The sequence below is a fragment of the Desmodus rotundus genome, chromosome 1, assembly GCF_022682495.2.
Source record: "Desmodus rotundus isolate HL8 chromosome 1, HLdesRot8A.1, whole genome shotgun sequence".
Taxonomy (NCBI): Eukaryota; Metazoa; Chordata; class Mammalia; order Chiroptera; family Phyllostomidae; genus Desmodus; species Desmodus rotundus.
Window position 1 is genome coordinate 211497487 of NC_071387.1, and position 20618 is coordinate 211518104.

Genomic DNA, 20618 nt, shown 5'->3' on the forward strand with positions numbered 1-20618 from the left:
TTCCCCCGCTGGGTTCCCAAATATTGTTGTACCTATTGCGACATTTAAAATAGCTATTATGTTCCTGAGGAAGACATGAGAGAAAATTAGGAAAGACTTCATTAGAACTTTTCTAGTGCTGCCTCCTTCCAGGTAAGTAAAAATTTAATAATGGAAATGTAATAAGTATTAAAAATAAAAATATATATAGTTTGTCCCTGAAGCTATCCCTTTATAGATCAAAAAGTCTAAACATAATATCCCAATTTAAAAAATAACCTTGTGGGAAAGTAATGCACTATTTAAAATGCAGTTACATAAATTTTATTCGACTCAGAACTGGGTCAGATTTGCTAGGAGTACTTCATGCGGCTCCTGTCTGAGACTGAGGCAGCTCTGACCCTCACCAGGGTCATTGCCGTTCAGGGCACAGGGTTGTTGCTGACTCGGCTGACCTTGCTTCCATGACCGTGACAATTTGAAACAAAAATTCAGGGCACTTCAGTGTGTCTGTGAGAATTTTATCATACTTCAGTTGTGTGATTTGTTTGGTGGGTGAGAAAGAAGAGAGGAAGTGATGTGTGTGTGTTAATGTATTCGTCTGCAGCTGGAGACAGAATTAGTCACTGATTTTGGTGCTTTCAGGAGTCCTGCCGGCTGTTTTTGTGTCGACATGACCTGTCTGCAACTCCTTAGCAGAGGCTAACGCGCAGTGCTTAGGACACTAAGTAATACTAAGTAATGAAAACTTCCATCACTAGTAATTACCTTAAAGCTTAATTTTGTTTCAGTTCAGCATTTACATTTGTGTGTATTCTTTTGTGACTTGAAGAACTTTTATGATTTTTGCTCATACTTCACATTACCACTTGAAAGCACCAAGGCTCATTGTTAAGAGTATTGTCTTTGAAATCAGAGCAAATTGGTGACTACTTCTTACAGATGGGCTGTTCTCTAGAGAATTCCAATGACACTAGCCACAGGCATGCAGACCTGATTTAATTAAATGAGTTAGATCATGTCGAAACCCACTTTTTTTTTTAAAGGAACTATGTAAGTAGAATTAAGAGAATAATCTGTCAGATTTCTTTGTAAACACATTCTGTTGGTAAATTGTTTATGTATTGGAATGATTCCATTTTCCTTTAACACCTTTCTTATGGAAACGTTGTTAAAATCTTTGCGTAAAGAAGAGAAAGGTACCGCAGCCGGTGTTCATGGTTGAGGAGGGAGAGTGTGGGGTTTGGTGGGACGACGCGACACAGTGAACTCTGTGTGGTCTGAGTGGGGTGTGTCACGTTCATCCTGCGCGTTGGTTCTGTTCTAGAGTGTGTCTCTTCTAGCCTGTCCTACACGAGAGTGAAAAATGCCAGCCCCTGCCACAGATACAAAGTCTTAAGTTAGTGGGACTCATTTGGTGACTCTCCTACTACTGTAAAAGAGAACAGATTTGTATGTTGCATTAAAAACTCAAAACCAACCAAATTCAAACAGCATCAGTCTTAGATTATTTGTCAAGAACAGTGTTCCCAGCAGGAGTTTGTTTTAATTGCTGTGGTGCAGAGCCTTTGAATGTGGTGTTTGTGTGTTGTGCCTTAACGTGCCTGAGTTTCCTCCCCTAGGCAGTGTGGAACTTTCCTCCATTACCGTTTACCCTTCACGTGGCTGTGTGCGTTTGTTCACACAGTAAAGTTGTCCCTTTTCTTGTGTTAAGGTGATGAGGAAACTCCGTTCAAACCAGCATTGGTGTGACAGTGGAGGAAGGGGGGCCCGGCATCGTGGGGCCACCCACACTTACAGGCCCTCGCCCTGACCGTCCAAGTGTCCGTGTTTTCAGTCGGGAGTGGCAAACATTTTGCAGTGCCTGGCTAGCACTAGTTGAAGTCTCTGTTCTCCAGCACTACAGTGCTGTGGTTGAGCACAATGGCTTTAGAGTCAGGCCTGGGCTCCCGCATGAGGTCTTTTACTTACCCGGTTATTCAGCCTTTGGGAAGATTGTGCTCGGCCATGAGGAGGACCAGCAGCCTGCGTGGGGAGAGCATCATCCGTGCTTGTCCACCACGTAAAACCCTTGATCATGTTAGAGGTGTTCAGTCCCGTTGTTCAAATCTAGTGAGCCAGGGAGATTCTAGTATATTTATGGACCCCCCCCAAAAAAAGAATTTCTAGTGATATATCAAAGAATAAAGTAGTAAGTAATTGAAATCAGAAAGAATTTTACGTGGCAGCTGTGTCGAGAGCTTAGTTAAAGAAAAGCAGAGAGATTGAGACGTCCGCTAGGAATTCAGCATGTGGCCAGTTTACTTGGAATTACACATGGCAGTATTTTAATTCTCCTTCCAAAGAATTGAGCTACTGCCCTTCCCCCTTTGACTTCGTATGGGAGGAGTAAAACTGGTTGTTACAGTCACGGGTATTGGGAGAGCACGAATAACAGGATGATAGAGGGATATTTAAAATCAGTTATTAGCAGATTATGTTAGCCTGTGAGGACCCAGGGAAGCAGCGATGTGAGAATCCAGTCATGTTCGCCCTCAGGTGTGTTGAATTCAGATTTGAATGAGAATACCTGCTTAGGAGCTTGAGGTCATCAGCACATGCAGTTTACCAACTTCAGTCACTCACTTCCAAATTCTAAGCTAAAGCCTGTCATCAGTACATAATTTTTTTCTTCAAAAGAACAAATAATTTGATCTTTTGCATATAATTTGTCAACACTATATAGTTTCCAGTTGACAAAGTAAATGGAAAAAGTGTAGGAGACATTGGATACTGTTGAAACCTGACAGCCCCAACCCTTACCTTGGAAGGTTTGTGTCAGGAGAATTTGTAGGGACAGTCTGTGGTCGGATAAACCAGTTTTTAAGTGACATAGGTGGACACACACGATGCAGATTGAGCTTTGGCGCTGAGTGCTGCTGTAACTCTATCGCTTTCTTGTAATTGTTGCCGCTACACTTCTTGTTCTTCAGTGGGCGGGTTTACATAGGATATTCAGCGTAGTTATACAGGGCTGAGTTAGTCTTCATTGTGTTCATTTTTGTTACAGTTTTTCTCATCTTTTATAGTCTCCTGGATCAACTTAAAATTCCCAAAAGAGGACACTTTTAAAATATAATTGGAAGCCTGTCATAGTGGACATAATGCATGACTTCTCAGGACATTTTTTCCTGATTTACTAAAGGAAATACTACAGTAACTTTGAGAGAAGAACTATTTTCCGTTTTATAGATGAGAGATTGCCTAGTAAGGCTGGAGCAAGTATAAATTCTGTAACCCTGGAACCAGGCCCACACGCTCTCAACTCTGCACTGTAATGTTGGTCTGCTGCCCTTCCCTCCCTACCCCTTGCACCCTCCTCCAGGTGCCTTGACCATCTTTTACTTTGCTACCTGTTGTTCTGTGACTGATCGCAGAGGCTTCACTGTTCCTCTTTCTTTGCATCAAAGGCTTCTTGGAGGAAACAGCCAGTGTGTTTCTTATTCCTAGGTGTCTAGGAGTCCAGTTGTAGGAAAGGTAAACTTAGTAGTCACTAACTACATCGAGGCTTAAAGGAAACATCCCTGCTTGCTTATTTACTCCCCTTCTCTTCTGACTTCTCGTTTTGATCAATGATAGTTTGTGTATAAAAAATAATATTTCTTTGCTTCCTGTACCTGCAGCCTTATATGTGGGATTGTCTTCCTTCTGTCTGAAGTACATCATTTAGAATGTACTTTCATAAGGACCTTTGCTTGGTGATTGATTTTAAATTTTTGTCTGAAAAAGTTTTGTATCTGCCTTATGTGTTGTTTCCCAGTCTTGGTCTACAGTCCCTCCTTAGCTGTTGGGCTCCTTTGTGTCTGCTCTGAACTCCATGGGACTGATGCTTTCAGACTTCCTGTTGGAATAATCAAGAGCATGCTCAGCTCACGTGTACCATCTCTTTGATTACAAATACACCGATTAAACTCTACGAGTTTTTATACTTTAACAACTGCCACGGTCTTGAGGAAAGCTTTCAGTTAGCAACTGTCAGTCCTCGTGCTGACTTCTGAAGCTGGGGTTGGGGCAGTTGCCCTGCAGCTTACAGATGCCTGCAGTGTAGTTAGATGGTCAGTAAATACTGGAAGGGATTGTTTGGTGGTGTGAAAATAGAACTCTTTCATTAGTTGTAACCAAAGTAGCAATAGAGGAACTGTGGTTCCCTGCTTATTGGTAACAGCTTTATAAGTGAGATTAAAAAGAATGAAAAGGAATTAGGAGAATTCTCCTTTCAAAAGGGAAAAAAGGACTATATACTTTACATTCCCAGTGTTAAGAGCCATTAGGATGAAAATTGCAATTACAAAAAGTAATTAAAATATGTTAGACTAACTCACCCTCGTTTGGACATTGTGGGCCTTTCAAGGCCCCCGTGCAGCTGCAGTCGCTGGTGGTTGCTGCCGTTGCTAGTTCCTCCGTGGCCTGTCCATTGTGTCAGCTGGGATGCGTAGGTGGGGGTGCAGCACCTGTCGCCCAGGAGGCGGTAGTGGTTTTTTAATGTGATCGGGGCTTAAGAGTGTGCTGTGCATCTGGTATTTTAACTCTGTGTTAAAAGATACACTGTGTGTAACTCCTGCTCATGCTTTATTTATACAGAGTACCCTCCGAACCCTAAATCTAGAGCTCCAAGGATGCTGGTCATTAAGAAAGGGAACTCAAAAGACTTCCAGCTCTCTGGGTTCCCAGGAGTCGGAAATCTTCCGTCACAGCCGGTTAAGAACGGGGCTGGTCCAAGTGTCTATAAAGGGCTAGTCCCGAAGCCTGCTGCTCCGCCTCCCAAAGTAAGTCCTACGTGGTTAGCAACGCACGTTTCACACAGGTGCCCGTTGAGTTACTGCAGGAAAATGGGGTTAGAGAATGTACACCAAATTGTGGGGGTATCTGGTGCGGTGCTGACTTTCGAGTGGAGAGAGTCGGTGCTCCGTTGTCATTTAAATGGCGTGTGCGCGCACACGTGTGAGTTCCTGTTTGAGTGGTGAATGAGATCTGTAACGTGCTGGTTTTGTTAGGTGGGTCTGTGATATGTGCGCTTAGTTTTTAATTCGCTGTTTCCTTAGTGCTCTGGTTTAGCCTTTTGAGACTCCCGCTAGTGTTTTCTTGACATCAGGCAAAAGAAATCTAACTGTGGGTTTCTAAAACTGAAAAAATAGCAATGTAGTTAGATGTTTTTATCTGAAAACTACACTTCCAATTTAATTTGTAGAAAAAGATGCCAGAGAATCCTGTGGGAATGATTAAGATTAATACAAAGGTGATGGTTTTTGTGGGCCCCATGTGGTCACCGTTGCACTGTTTGCTGTGTTTCGATGGGCATCAGTGTGTTTGTCTTCTTCAGCCTGCACAGTGGAAAAGCCAGACTAAAGAGAGTAAAGTTGGGACTTCTTTCTCTCATGAGTCTACATACGCTGTTGGCAACTTCAATGCTTTTAAGTCAACTGCCAAGAACTTTAGCCCATCAGCAACTTCAGTGAAGGAGGTATGGCCTTTAACATTATTTCTGAGGAATGCACAACATTTCGTAATCATGATTGACTCATTAACAGCCAAAGGCATAGTTTCGTTAAATGAATGCATTAAAATGAGATGATGTAGTTCTTGCTCAAAACTTTATTCAGATACTTCCCCTATATTGGCTAACACTTGAACATTAGTTAAGTAGGCATAAGTTTTTTAAAGTTTTAATGAAACTTTCCAAATATCTCAAAACGTACAGAAAATAATACCATATTAGGAAAATTAAAATTTTGATAGTTGGGGTAGAATAATGCTAGGCATACAATTGAACCTTGACTCCAGCTGAGGATTTGTATGATTTCATCTTCTTTTGGGCTGCTGGAAATTTTATTAATGTTAACGATTCAGGGAACAGAGGGGAGGAGGGAGAGGAAAGAGGCACATTACTGAGCTGAACTGAGATGCCTGGTGAGCCAGGTGTTTCTGGGGCGTTTGACCAGGTTTCTGAAACGTCCATACCAGGGAGTCCCCTTGCCCAGTTCATGGTCAGAAGACACTTGCGACTCTGGAATTACACTGGAATTGCCCTGGACGCCATGTGGGAGCATCAGTCCCTCATGCACTCACAGGGTTTTCGGTCATAGGGTGTCAGGAAGGACCAGCACTCTCAGCTGGCTGGCTGTGGCGTGGTGCCAGCGGCCCACCGTCGCGGCTCGGTGCCCTGGGGAGAGCCTCTGGTGCGGAGCTCTCACCTTCTGTTTTGTGTTGCGTCCCATTGTCCAGACGAAACACTGAGCACAGCATGACGTCAGGACGTGGTCCTTGTTCTCTTCCTTCCCGCCCTTCCACAGAAGTCTTTCTGGTGAAAGCCTCCCCACGTGTGACCTGACCTGCGTGTGTGCGTGTAAAGAAGCGCAACCAGGTCTTGCTGGCGCTGCCATTGGAGCTCCAGGCAACCTCAGACCCTGTGGAGCAGTTCAAAACACTGCTTTTCTGTGTGTTATCAAAGTGCTTACACAATTTCAGGGTTTATTTCATAAAAATAGTATTTAGCCCTGGCTGGTGTGGCTCAATGGACTGAGTGCCAGCCTGCAAACCAAAGGGTTGCTGGTGTGATTCCCAGTCATGGCACAGGCCTGGGTTGGGGGCTGGGTCCCCAGTAGGGGGTGTGTAAGAGGCAACCCCACATTGATGCTTCTCTCCTTCTCTTTCTCCTCCCATTCCCCTATCTCTAAAAATTAAATAAAATCTAAAAAATAGTACCTAAACTCCTAGTTTGGAGTGGTCTTGTCGGACCGCAGCTGTTCTGGGATGAGAAAACCCTTTTGTTGACTCATGTGGTGGTGTGGATAGAACGCACAGGGATGGCAGGAATGGGTCTGTGCTGTGAGCGCAGGTGGGAGAGGGGCGGCGGCGGCGGCGGCGGCGGCTGTGAACTTCCCATCGGCACTGGGTCTCTGTCTGCATGTTTATTGATGTTTCTGATTTCTCCCTAGTGTCACCGCTCCAACTCCTCTTCACCCGTCGACAAACTTAATCAGCAGCCTCGTCTCACCAAGCTGACGCGGACACGCACTGACAAGAAGAGTGAGTTCCTGAAGGCCCTGAAAAGGGACCGTGTGGAAGAGGAGCATGAGGACGAGAGCCGTGCTGGCTCCGAGAAGGTGACCGACTCGCTCGCAGGGGCTCTGGGCTGTACATGGGCATAAACTTCTATGACTTTCTAAAGACGGTTTTTCTCATCTGTATTTCCTGTGCGAGAGAAAAACTAAAAAAGTTCCTGTTCATACATCTTTTCCGTTTTCCCAAGTTGCTTGCCTTCATCGTTGGTGTTTTGCCTTTGTTGAGTAGATGTGCATCCTGGAGTCAGAGTTGTGGGCACCCACCACAGCTTTGTTCAGCATCCCGTGAGAATGTCGGATGTAGTGATTATAAGTATTGCATTTCTGTATCATCAACAGAAGTTAACCAGGTTCTGTTCAAATGTTTAACAGTGGTGTTCTCTAACGCGTTCTGTTTTAACTCCCTAAAAATCAGGACGACGACTCATTTAACTTGCATAACAGCAATAGTACTCACCAAGAAAGGGACATAAACCGGAACTTTGATGAAAATGAAATCCCACAAGAGAACGGCAACGCCGCGGTTGTTTCCCAGCAGGTCGTTCGCTCTTCAACCTTTCCTCAGGCCGACGTGCTTTCAAGCTCCCTTGAGGCAGAACACAGGTTAGTGCTCACTTTCACTTCCTCCTGCGTTTTTGATGTCCGGGATCGGGATCCTGTAGGAATGTGGTGGTGCATTTTTTAAAAGCTTTATGGAGCCACAGCTCACATACCATGAATCCCACGCATCTTGTGTGTGACACGTTGACGCGTCCCTCGCTCCCGGGAGAAGCCCCGTGCCCATTGCAGTTGCTCCCTGTTCTTTCCCTCTGTCAGAGGCAGGCCCAGGCTACTCCCGTAGCTGTAGACCTGCCTCGTCTGGATGTCCGTAGAAGTGGACTGGTACAGCGCTTTGGCCTTTAAGTCTGGCTGCTTTCACTCAGCGTGACGTTTTCCACGGCACTGATCGTACAGCACGTGGCACTGCTTGCTTTGTTCCTTCTCGTGGCCGGGCGTGCACTGTGCGGCTCCACTGTTCATCACTGGATGGTGGGTGGTTTGCACACTCTGAGCACTCTGGAAGATGCTGTGAACATGCGTGTGCACGTTTTTGCAGAGGCACATTTTTGTTCTGGGTGCACACCTATGAGTGGAGTTGCTGGGACACATGCTCACATCTTGAGAAATTGCCAAACTTTCCACTCGTGTGAGTGCACACTTGGCATTCTCAGCACCAATATGTGAAAGTGCCAGTTGCTCTAGGTTTTTGCCAGTACTTGTTACCATCTGTCTGTTTTATCACAGCTGTTCTAGTGGAGGTGAGATGGTATCTTTTGTGGGTTTTGATATGTATTTGCATAATGACTGAGTGTGTTAAGCATCTTTTCACGTGTACTTAGCAGCGTTTTGTGCATCTTTGGATAAATATCTGTTGAAATTCTTTGTCCATTTTTAAATTACATTAGTTTGTCTTAGTGGGTTGTAAGTGTTCTTTATATATTTTGGGTATAGGTTTCTTACATATGTATTTTGCAGATTTTTGTCTATTCTGTGAGTTGTCTATTGAGTTTTTAAACGGTGCCTTTTGAAATACAAAAACCTAAGTTTCATGAAGTCATACAATCACATTTTCTTCATCGCTTGTGCATGAGTTGTCTGTTGTCAGACACGGGTCCAGATTCATCCTTTCCCACGTGGCTCTCCATCCAGTGTCCCAAGATGTGATTTATTTTTTATTGTGAACTTTGAAGGGCACTTTCTCTGCTTCTGTCGCTGTCATTTTAAACATCTTTTATATAGCGAACTGGGAAGTGATTCAGTCTCTGAGTTGACATGTATTCGAGTCTAGAGTAGACTTTGTGGTATTTTCCATGAGTTCATAGTTACGAGCAGGTATTCTGCTGAAGCGGTTTGCCCTCCTTGTGCTCTTGAAGTAAGCCGCATGTTTCAGTGCCATGGCGTGAAGGACTCGAGGGCTTTTGTCGTCTACTTCCGTAACTCTATATTGCTTTGCCTAAAACCAGATTGTTTTTTCCCAGAAATGCTTAACACCCTCTGGGACCAGCTTCAGCATGGGGTGGTACTCATTAACAGCCCAGTTGATTAATTGATTTGACTCTTTGTTGTATTTAATGTCCGTTCTCTTTGTTGAATTCTAGAATAGTAGGGAACTGGGCTATTACCTACTATAGAAAAACGTTTTAAAATTTTATTTTTAACTTTTCATTAAGAATCCCAGCTCCACGAGGACAGAAATTTTGCCCCTTGTGTTCAATACTGTGTCTGGTACCAAGCGTTTACTGTGTGTGTAAATGCGGTAAATGAGGGAGGGATGGAACAGCAGCAGTGCTTCCCTCCTGCTCCGCGGAAGTGCCCTCAAAGGGTGAGGCCCAGCCCAGCCCAGGACGCCGGGCAGTTGTGCTGAAGAAGGGTGTTGAGGGTTGTGTGCAGGGGCAGTGGGTGGGCATCTTGACAAGAGTGGGGGGTCCTTTGCAGAATGAGAGATGACCTTGTTAACACACAGTCCTGCTTGTTGGGAAGAGGAGACACAAGAGTATTTGTTTTAAAAGCTGTTCCAGAAATGGTTAACAGCAGCAGTATCTGGGAATAAGGGAACTGAGGGAAAAAATGGACAGGTGGGGATACCTGACTTTTGTAACACTTGAAATAATTTGTTTCATTCCATCTGCATTATTGTTAAGATTCAGTTTCTCACAGTGAAACAGGTACAAGTAGTAGCAAAAGAAGTGAGATTGTCCTGCCACCCTGGACTGCAGGGCTGGAGTTGCCCTCGCCCCCCGGGGAGCGAAGCTAAAGAGGGAGGGAAGGCAGTGCGCTGGAGGAGGGAGGAGAGGAGTAGTAATCGGCCGTGACTGACACTCTGGTGCAGAGGCAGCAGGGTTTGGTGAGCAGAAAACTAGAATGCTGCTTCCTTCTCTGGCATCAGGTATGCAGATAATTTTACTTAGGTGATGTTGATGCCTTATCTGTGAAGTGTAGGAATAGTGTGAAATTTTACTTGAGAGTCTCTGAGCACCAATATCCTATGGGGTTGCGTTAAGAAGGTAGAGAAGTCTGCGAAGCGTAGCTAATGTGTGGCGGGCTCAAGTTGGGAGATGAATAGGTGTAAATAGTAAGAAATAAGACATGTCATTAAAGTATAGTCAGATCAGTGTGAAATCTGTGGCTGCTGTAGCCAGGCACTCAGGTTTGCCCAGCTTGGGACAAATGGTTGGGTCACTGCTGGCCTTCTGTGCCTGCGGGGGAGGCGTCCTAAAAACTGGACAGAAAAGAGAGTAACGGTGCTCGTCATTTTACTTAGGTGCTGGCCGGTCTAAGTAAGCATGGTGATCACAACAGCCGTCTTTCTGTGGCTGTAGCACATAGCTGCCGACTTCACATTAAGTTGTGTGTTGAGGATGAGGACTGGCATGCGCAAGAAGTCATGCCGATAGGTCAGTAAACTGTGAAACGCAAAATGGGGTAACATAGCCCAACCTTTTCTTCTCGAAGGAGGAAACGTAACAGTTGACTGCAGTGGGATGGATTGTGGTGGTGGTAGAGGAGATGCGGAAGAGAACTGCGTTTACTTTCCTCACGCGGATTTAGCAAATTTGAGTTTCCAGCCAGGAGAAGCTCTGACACCAAAACATAAAGCCCTTGAGTAGCTCATTCCGGTCCTCTCTCAGACATTTCATGGGGCTTAACCCCACCTGTTCATTCGTTTCCAGAAAGACATCCAGAGTGTAGACTCGGACCCTTCTCCATGCATTGTGGGGACTCTGTGCACAACGGGGCGTAGTTTCCTGTACGTGACATAACTGGAGTCACCTTCCTGGGGTGCAGCTCTAAACGTGTTGACTCCCTCCGTGTCCCCCAGGCTGTTGAAGGAGATGGGCTGGCAAGAAGACAGCGAGAACGATGAGACCTGCGCCCCCTTAACTGAGGATGAGATGCGGGAGTTCCGGGTCATCAGTGAGCAGGTGAGAGGGCCCGAGTCGGGCCCGTTCTGTGTGGGAGCAGCGGGTCCTTACAAAGCGTCTCCGAGGGGAGTGGGGGTTAAGGCACATGGTTTCATTCAGGAACTTGTCGGACATCACATGGTGGGTCAGAATTGCCTGTATGTTGCCATAGTTTCCTCTTAGAGTACGAGAGAATGTTTGCTGGTGTCAGAAAGTTGACATGATTTTCTAAATTCATAATGGTTTTTTAAATGTGGTCTTACAGAAGTGATTTTCCTAAATGGACATGTTAAACTTTTATACTTTGAAATGTTTTTAATGAAGTATTGAGGAAATTAGTTGTAGTTACTTGATAATAAAATGCAGGTGATCACGCCAACTAAGAAAATGTGAGGAGGAATTTAATGTTGAATTTTTTCACAGCATTTAAAACTTGGGTGCAACACACATAACATGAAATTTTCCACTCAGCTGCTTTTAAATGTGCAGGTCCGTGGCATTGAGCACGGTCACACAGTTGTGCAGCCTTTGTCCCCGTCCCGCCCCCCAAGATCTCCGCTCTTTGTACAGCAGGAACCCTCCCCATTAACCCACGGCGCTTCACCCCAGCCCCGCCAGCCCCCCGGGAGCCCCTGGTCTGCTCTCTGTCTCTCAGTCTGTCTCTCAGCTGCCCAGGGACCTCACTTTGGTGGAATCATGCAGTGTTTGTCCTTGTGTGACTGGCTTGTGTCACTTAAGGTCGTCACCCACGGAGCAGGTGTCAGGATGCCTTCTTAAGGCTGAATAGTAGTCTTGTGAGCGTGTCCCACTTTCTGTGTGTCCATCCGTGGTGCACATACTTGGGTTGCTTCCACCCCGTGGCTGTTAGAGTAACGGTGCTGTGCACGTGGGTGTACACAGACCTTGAGTCCCTGTTCTCAGTTCTTTGGGAGGTGCACCCAGAAATGGGATTGCCAGGTCCTGCACACTCGTGTGTGTGTGTGTGTGTGTGTGCACGCACGCACGCGCCTGCAGGGAGCTGCCACACTGTGTTTCTCCAGTGGCAGCACCTTCTCCGTCCCCACCCTGTGCTCAGGGCCTCTGCTTTCAGACGGATACAACCGATGGATGAGAGGTGGTACCTCGTTTTTCTTTTTCTTTTTTTAAAATATATTTTATTGATTATGTTACTACAGCTTGCATTTTTTTCTCTGCTTTATTCCTCTCCATATATATATATGCTCTTTGGCTTCTCCATTTCCCATACTATTCTTACTATTCTTAACCTCCCCCTGTCCGTTTTCTACCTACCATTTATGCTACTTGTTCCCTGTACCTTTTCCTCCATTTTCCCCCTCGCCTTCCCCACTGATAACCCTCTATGTGATCTCAATTTCTGTGATTCTGTTCCTGTTCTAGTTGTTTGCTTAGTTTATGTTTTGGGGTTTTTTTTTTAGGTTCATTTGTGGATAGTTGTGAGTTTGTTGTCATTTTATTGTTCATAGTTTTGATCATCTTTTTCTTAGATAAGTCCCTTTTAACATTTCGTATAATACAGATTTGGTGATGATGAACTCCTTTAACTTGAATTTATCTGAGAAGCACTTTATCTGCCCTTCCATTCTGAATAATAGCTTTGCTGGATAAAGTAATCTTGGATGTAGGTCCTTGTCTTTCATGATTTTAAATACTTTTTTCCAGCCCCTTCTTGCCTGCATGGTTTCTTTTGAGAAATCAGCTGACAGTGTAATGAGAACTCCTTTGTAGGTAACTGTGTCCTTTTCTCTTGCTGCTTTTAAGATTCTCTTCTTACCTTTAATTTTGGGTAATGGAATTACGGTGTGTGCTTCCTTGGGTCCAACTTCTTTGGGACTCTCTGAGCTTCCTGGACTTCCTGGAAGTCGATTTCCTTTACCAGATTGGGGAAGTTCTCCTTCGTTATTTGTTCAAATCAGTTTTCGGTCTCTTGCTCTTCCTCTTCTCCTTCTGGCAGCCCTATGATTCGGATGTTGGAATGTTTAAAGTTGTCCGGGAGGTTCCTAAGCCTCTCCTCATTGTTTTTGAATTCTTGTTTCTTCATTCTGTTCTGATTAAATGTTTATTTCTTTCTTCTGATTTGAGTCCCGGTTTCCTTCCTGTCACTGTTGGTTCCCTGTGCATTTTCCTTTATTTCACTTTTCGTAGCCTTCGCTTTTCCCTCTATTTTGTGACCCTACTCAACCAATTCTGTGAGCATCCTGATCACCAGTGTTTTGAACTGTGCATCTGATAGGTTGGCTATCTTTGTCACCTAGTTGTATTTTTTTCTGGAGCTTTGGTCTGTTCTTTCATTTGGGCCGTATTTTTTTTGTCTCGTGCGCCTGTTACATAGTAAGGGGCAGAGCCTTAGGTATTTGCTAGGGCGGGGCCACCCATGTTGCTGCGCTGTGAGGCTGTCTGTGGGGGAGGGTCCGAGAGGGAGCAGTACTGCTTGCTCGGCTCTGCCGGCTTTCAGTCACTTCCTCCGCTTCCCATAAGCAAAGTGGGCCCTTCTGGTGCTGAGTCCTGGGTGGGTGAGTGTACGTTCTAGGACCCTGTGGGTATCTCCGGCGGATTCTCCTGTGAGTCTGGGAGTTGACCCCACCCCACAACCCCCACAGGTGTTTTCAATGAGAGGTTTGGAGGCTTTATTTTCTTGCCTGGAGCCCTGGGTTGCGCGGTCTGGGTCTGTCTCACCCACGGTTGTTCCTCCCGGTTTATCTGCAAGTGATTGTGTTCTGCCAGCCACTGCCTCTGCCGCCCGCTCCTCCAGTCACTGCCCTGACTCACCCGGCTGCCGGTCTCCGCCCCTCCTACTGGTCTGCATGAGTGTTTCTTTAACTCCTTGGTTGTCGGACTTCCATGCAGTTCGATTTTCTGGCGGTTCTGGTGGTTTTTTGTTTTTAAACGTGGTGTCGTCCTCCTTTGGTGGTGCGAGGAGGCACAGTGTGTCTCCTGCGCCTCCATCTTGGCCAGAAGTCGGTATGTTGTGTCTGTGTCGATTGTGCATTTCCCTACTGGTGGGTGACATTGAGCACCTTTTCCTGCGCTGCTTGGCCGTCTGTATGTTGTCCTCGCAGAGATGTCTACTCAAGTCCTTTGCCTGGTTTTAAATTGGGTTTTGTTGTTGTTGAGTTGTGTCACTTCCTTGTGTGTCCTGCGTAGTGATCGGTTATCTGCTAAATGGTCTGTATTTTCTCCCGTCCTGCAGGTCTCCTTTCCACTGTTGGTCCGTCCTTTGCTGCAGAGAGGTTTTCAATTGATGCTGTCCAGGGTCCCTAGTTTTCTTTGCGCGTCTGTGCTCTTGACGTCATGCTGAAGAAATCCTCTCCCAATCTAGTGGCATGCAGCTTTCCCCTGTGATTTCTTCTAAGTTTTTTGCAGCTTTAGTTCAGTTCAGGTCTGTGGTCCATTTTGAACTGATTTTTGTACGAGGTGCGAGATGAGGGTCCACCCTCCTCCTCTTGCATTGGGTGCTGTCTCCCCCAACCGCTGGTCAGAACCTGTGCTTTTCTGCAGTCAGTGGTCTTGGCTCCCCTGTCAGACACCACCTGTGCGTGCCAGGGTTCATTTCCAGGTGCTCTGCCCATTCGGTCTTGAGGAATGTCTATTTTATGTTGTTGTCTCATCGTTTTGATGCTGCAGTTCTGCAGAAGGTTTTCGAATCAGGAATTATGAAACGCCCGCTTTGTTTCCCAGAGACTGTTTTGGCCATAGGGAAAACATACTGATTACATACGCATTTTAGGATGGTGGGTTTGATTTTTTCCAAAAAGACCTTTGGGATTTGGTTAAGGATTGCATTGAATCTTGATTGCTTTGGGTGGTACCCCCATTTTAACAATATTAAGTCTCCTAATCCATGAGTGTGGGGTACTTTTCTATTTATTGGTGTTTTCTTTGTAAAGTTAATTAGGAAGGAGGAGACTTTTACCTCCTTGGCTGAGTTTATTCCTTACTCTTACTACTAGTTTCATTCTTTTAAATGCTATTGTAAATAGAATTGTTTTCTTAATTTCTTTTCAGACTGTTATAAAAATGCGACTGGTTTTTGTGCGTTGACTTTTGTATCTGTATCTTTGCTGTATTAGTGGTCAGTTATTTTGTGGATTCTTTAGGGTTTTCTACATATAAGGTCATGTTTTTAAACATAATATTACTTATATTTCAGTTTTGTAGTTCCTCCTTCCTAATTAACTTTTCATTCAGACGTTCTTAGTGAACCATGTTGTTTTTTATAGGACAGAACGGTTGTGTGGCCGGCTGATGGGGGATATGGTGTTTTGAAGATTTTTTGGTCACATTTATTGTATAATTTCCATACAAAGAATCACTTTCAGCATACAGTTGGATGAATGTTAACAAATGTAAATGTACAGTCACGAGCCTCATAGCAACCGGCCAGTGGTGGGTCGTGTGCACGAGGGGTCCCGCCAGACTCTGATGGAGCTGAATTTCCTGACGGAACGGAGGGATGTGGCTCAGGAGGGTGGTTTTCTCTGAGGGGAGCAGGGCCTGTGGGGCGTGGCAGGAAGTCCCTGTCCCCCGCAGCACCTCCGGGCTGAGTGCACAGCTGACAGCCCCCGTCGGCCCCCTTCTGGTGCTGCAGGTCCGGGGGCTCAGAGGCCTCCCAGACCTGGCTGAGATTCTCCCGAGCACGTCGCTCCATGGCCTCTGTTGGGGCCCTGTGCCCTGTGCAAGGACATGGGGCCTCAGGAGTGACCGAGATGGGTAGTAATCATGGGACAGTTGACTGCAGCACTCAGCGGAGGAATGCGCTGTGCAGAGTTGTGCCCTGGAGTGACAGACCAGACCACAGAGCCTGGGTGAGCCGCGGCCATGCCACCTCCGGGGGTGTGATGCGCTCTGCCACATTCACACAGTGACAAAATCGCCTCACCAGTGATGCGTGGCTGCGTATGGTTGTGTGGCCATCGTCCCAGACAGTTTCTCAGTGTCCCCTTGCATTCGGTTCTTCCCTGCCCAGCTCCAGCCCCAGGCACAGCCAGGTTCGTTCTCGGTGCCTGCAGTGTCGCCTTTCCGCACTGTTGCAGTAATCAAATCCTGCACTCGGGGCTGTCAGATCTGGCTCTTTTCATGCTTTTGAAAGTCACTCTTGTTTGCTGAGTAGTGGGCCGGTGAGAGTGTTTACCGGTTTATCTGTTTGAAGGATTTGCTTTGAATGTGAAGAAAAGGCATCGAGAGGAAGTTCCCAGGCACCATTCCCCACGAGGGGTGGTTTCAAGGAGAGCATCCTGTTGTCTGGACAGGGTGATGGGCTTTACTGTCCTGGGGTGACCAGGATGGCAGCTGAAACCCTACTGATGATGAAATAACTAACCGACAGGTGCATGTTGTGCCTGGGAAGCAATGCTGTGCACGTCTCTCTTTTTCTGATCCAGTGACAAAGACATAGAACGTTAATATTGATGACGTCATTTGACATTTAGATTTCTGAAAAATCATTGGGGCCTGATGCTGTTTGTAAAAGGATTTGCAGGAGTGGGCAAGAGTAAAGTTAATGCGTAACACAAGAATAAACACCTGCTCACACTCACGTGTGTTAACTACTCCTGTCCCTCCGTGTGTACTGTCTGGTAACAGGAGAGCCTGAGTTCAGTTCAGTGCTTGCTCACTGAGCGCTCACTCCTCCCCATGTGCTGCAGAGAGCACAGGGACAGGCTTTCCTGGGCTCACAGCTCAGTCGCAGGAGGCCCCTGAGGGCTCGTTAGGGACGGGAACTGGTCACCTCGTGTGCATGGTGAGGAGGAAGTACGGCTGGATGGCTGGGTGTGAGGTGCCCGTGGGAAGGGCCGTGGGGAAGACTAGAATCAGGGTGATGAGCTGGGGGCGCACTGCAGTGGTTAGGGGAAGGACGAGTGAGGGCCCCACGTAGAGAAGCGGCAGTAGAAAGTGACCCTGATGGGACCACGGTCCTGGCTGGACTCGGCAGGGTTCTGAAGTTCTGGTCTGAGAACTGATAATCGCTGTTATGAACAGGGATGCAGAAGAGAATGCCATTAAGTTCGATTGATGTTCTGGGGATGACACAGGCATTTAGAAAAATCGGAGGCGAAGATTCAGATTCGGTTTTTATCAAAATTCTCCTCAGCTTTTTTCAGGCCTTGGGAAGGATTAGGTGGTGATGGGCTATACACCACGTGAAGCAAGACTGGGACTTCGGGGACGGGGAAGATGTACCTTTGAAAGAGGGGCAAAGGTGTGTTTCCCCAGCACCACCCTGAGAACAGCAGAGGTGCGCACATGGCTTTCGTGTCTCAGTAAAGACTGCGAGGTCCGAGTGACAGGAGGTAGCTTAACTTTTGGAATTTAGGTAGAAAAGGAAATCTGCCGTGGAAAACGGGATTAAATAGGGTGGGGAAGAGGAAAATGAGAGGCAGTATCCTAGACTTGTTATTTCTAGTTCTCAAGGGCTGCAGCAGTCAGAAATCAGCTGTGATGGCAGTGGCTCCTCCGGCGTCCGGCGTCCTCGCCCTCCTGGGGAAGAGAACACTCTAGAGCAGTTCCAAATACCAGCTTACTGGGTAGTCGGATTTGGTCTTACAAAGCTTGTATTTGATGAAAATTACTAGAATATCAAACATTTTTCTGAAAAAAATGTAAAAGGCTGGAGTTAGTAGATTGTACATTATTATTATTAATTTAACTTTGTATTTTTTTTTAATGGCTTCTATTTTGGCTCAGCCCCTGCCCCCCATAGGTGATCTTTGGACCCAATTTTTATTACCATATTAATCTTAGTTTTAATTTTTCATTTTCAGAAGTAGCAATTTCCCCCAGTGTCTTAATCTCTGTGGTTAAGCAACAGGCTCTGTTTGATGGTGTTTTTGCATGCCAGCACTATCTCCCAGGAAGTTTGTACTCTGCAAAGTATCAACTAGGCAGATGGTAGGGGTTAGCCCAGGCAGGTCAGGTGGGTGAAAGTAACAGCTGGAGCCAAGTGGTTTGGGCAGCATCTGGGGGTGGTTGTGACCATTATCCCCAAAGCTAGGTGGGTGGGAATGCGCCCCCCCCCCCCCCCCCACCAGGGCAGCAACTTCTGCCCCTTGAAAGGCTTTGTTCAGCCACCTGGACCACCTGCGTCAAACAAGGGTTTCAGGAGTGATGGTATAATCTGTGGACTTTTAGGGTCGGACACAGTTTTATTACCTTCATGGCTACATTTAATCACAGTATTCTTAATTTGATAGTAACTTGTGGAGATTAGTTTATTTAATTTTGTACTTCTGACCTTTTTTCAGTTACGGAAAAATGGTCTGAGGAAAAATGGTATTTTGAAAAACGGCCTGATCTGTGACTTCAAGTTTGGACCCTGGAAAAACTGCACTTTCAGGCCCACGATCGAGAACGAGGACTCGGAGACAAGCAGCAGCGACACGTCGGACGACGACGATGTGTGAGCCGCGGCCCCGCAGGCCAGCGCGCGCCTCTCACGTGGCGTGGGCGGGTCGTAGGATGGAGAGCTGTACCTTATGTAGTGAGACACCCCAGTAGAAGACAGTTTGGGGGGGACTTCAATTGGAAGAAAACCAGGAATGTTGTGTTGGGCCGTGTCGAACATTACTCTCTGTAAATGGGTGTTGTAGGAACGAGGACTCCGGCTGACCCAGCACTGGCCCCTCCGTCACTGCAGCATTTCTCTGACTAGCAATGTGACGATGTAACAGATGAGATTTTCTCATTTAATAATAAAAAATTGTGTAATGTTTTGCAAAGCTTCTGTCTTAAAATGTCCAGGTCCTAAGAAAAAAGGGCAGCTTACACTGCTTTGCTTGCAGAGCCGTGTCTTTCCTGTGCAGTGGAAAACCCTCGAGTCCACTCCGTGCGCTCCCCGCCCCCACAAGGACACTGTAGCATGTTGGCTAAAACTGGAGCAGAGCGCACCGGCACAGGGGTTCCCTGAGCTGCTGTCGCACGAGTCACCTCTCTCAGCATACGTTGCGCTCTAGCCCGCCGTGGTTCGGTAAATGTCACGGGGAAGGCCGGCCACGCTCCTTCCAGGTGTTACAAGGTGACTTTCAAGAGCTGTGTTTGGATATGTTACCGGACCAGGATTTTCAGAGTTGGTGGAAAGAGTGTTGTGGGAAGACTTATTTTGATGAATTATTACACGTGCAGACACACTGACCACACTGACTGGATCTGTCCACCACATGGAAAATAAACCGGACTTTCAGAGTGCTGTCGTTCTCCGTGGTGTTCGAGCCGTCGGTCTGTAAGCACAGTGCGCCTCGTTCACGGGACGAAACACGGTTACGGTTTATTAGAGATGGTGGTCACTTTCTGAGTTTAGAAAGAGAAAGGGTTGGAAAGGAGCCTTTTTATTAGCAGCAGCTTTAACACGCCTATTCATTGAACGAAGGTCAAAGAACTATTTTCATCTGCACATTAATTTTAGAATCATTTCTGTTTCACTGCTGACCGGAAGAGTAGTTTGTTTCTGTACATTTGTATTTTGGTTTTTCAGGTTTTGTTCACCCACATTTGCTTCAGCGCCCCACTCCTGTATTTTAAGTGCATTCTAACTGTGGAGGGCATATCTCAGAGCAGAAAGGTTCTAGGTTTTATGTCCCATCGAGCTAGTCGCCAGTTTCTAAAAAAACAAAAAACTGTTCTCAGAAGGCCTCTGAGTTTCACATCCTTGGTAGGCTACCCTGTTTTTACTAGGAGCCGTAATTGTTAGTTTGCCCTCAGTGCTGGTGACGGGGAGATGGACACAAGGTTCATCCCCCAGGACTTACGGGGGTGAGCTGTGGGGGTAACAGTGCCAACTGACTACGCTTGCAGCTACTGCCTAACATGGCGTGAGCCAGTCCCGCCTCTGAACCAAATGGAGTGTCCGCCACCGCAGGGGCTCCAGTGCGCTTCCGCAGCGCTGTCCTGCCGGGGAGGGGGGGGGGGTGGCGCCATTCGGCCACTAGATGAATGGGAGCCCCTCACAACCTTGAGTGCAAACTCAAGTGCACACCCCTCAGGTAACACATTTAAAACCGACCTATCTGAACAGCTTTCAGAAAAGATGGTTAATTTTTTATTTTATTCCTAGTGTCTTCTACCTTGTATTGCGATGTTTCTTTTTCTCCCTAATTCCCACTGTGCTCTCATGGCCTGTGATGTGAATGTCCACAGGCCCGGTGAGCGCGGTGTTGGCTACTTTGTCCATGTGAAAGGAGAGCACTAGGTTTGGCTACTGAGGGGCGGGGCGGGGGGGGTGATTGGGTGGAGCCATTCAAGCTCAGCGCAGTTGTAATTTGGGCCATAGTGCTTGGAAGGAAGCCCACCAGTCCTGAAGCCAGTTAAATGCGCACTGAGTGTGGAAATGCCGCACTCCGCAGTAGGCCACAGCGTCTGGGATGCAGTACTTCGGGCTGCGTTCAGTCCCGTTTCTTGGCAGCAATTTCCTTTTCACAGAACACTTTGTTGACGCTTGAGGGGACACGAACTACATGTTGAAAGCATATAGTTTGGTAAACTCGAACCTGTGACACGTGGCTGTAGTCAGGCTTGTTGCCGCGGTCCAGCCGCAGCAGAGTCCAGGGGGTCCCGAAGGTGCTATGAGGCGTCGGTGATGGGAGACAGA

At 46.6% G+C, this 20618-nt stretch overlaps 1 protein-coding gene across 2 annotated transcripts in view; it reads left to right on the plus strand.

Moving 5' to 3' along the window:
- The window catches only part of GPBP1 (GC-rich promoter binding protein 1), a 64846-nt gene extending 46092 nt beyond the window's left edge, over window positions 1-18754 (plus strand). For both annotated transcript variants that reach the window (XM_024571919.4, XM_024571922.4), the window contains 6 exons: window positions 4600-4784; window positions 5339-5479; window positions 6954-7121; window positions 7495-7682; window positions 10939-11041; window positions 18280-18754. In XM_024571919.4, the coding sequence (XP_024427687.1) occupies window positions 4600-4784; window positions 5339-5479; window positions 6954-7121; window positions 7495-7682; window positions 10939-11041; window positions 18280-18438 (944 nt within the window). In that variant the 3' untranslated portion in view covers window positions 18439-18754. The remainder of the gene's footprint in view (window positions 1-4599; window positions 4785-5338; window positions 5480-6953; window positions 7122-7494; window positions 7683-10938; window positions 11042-18279) is intronic.
- Window positions 18755-20618: the final 1864 nt, after the last annotated feature.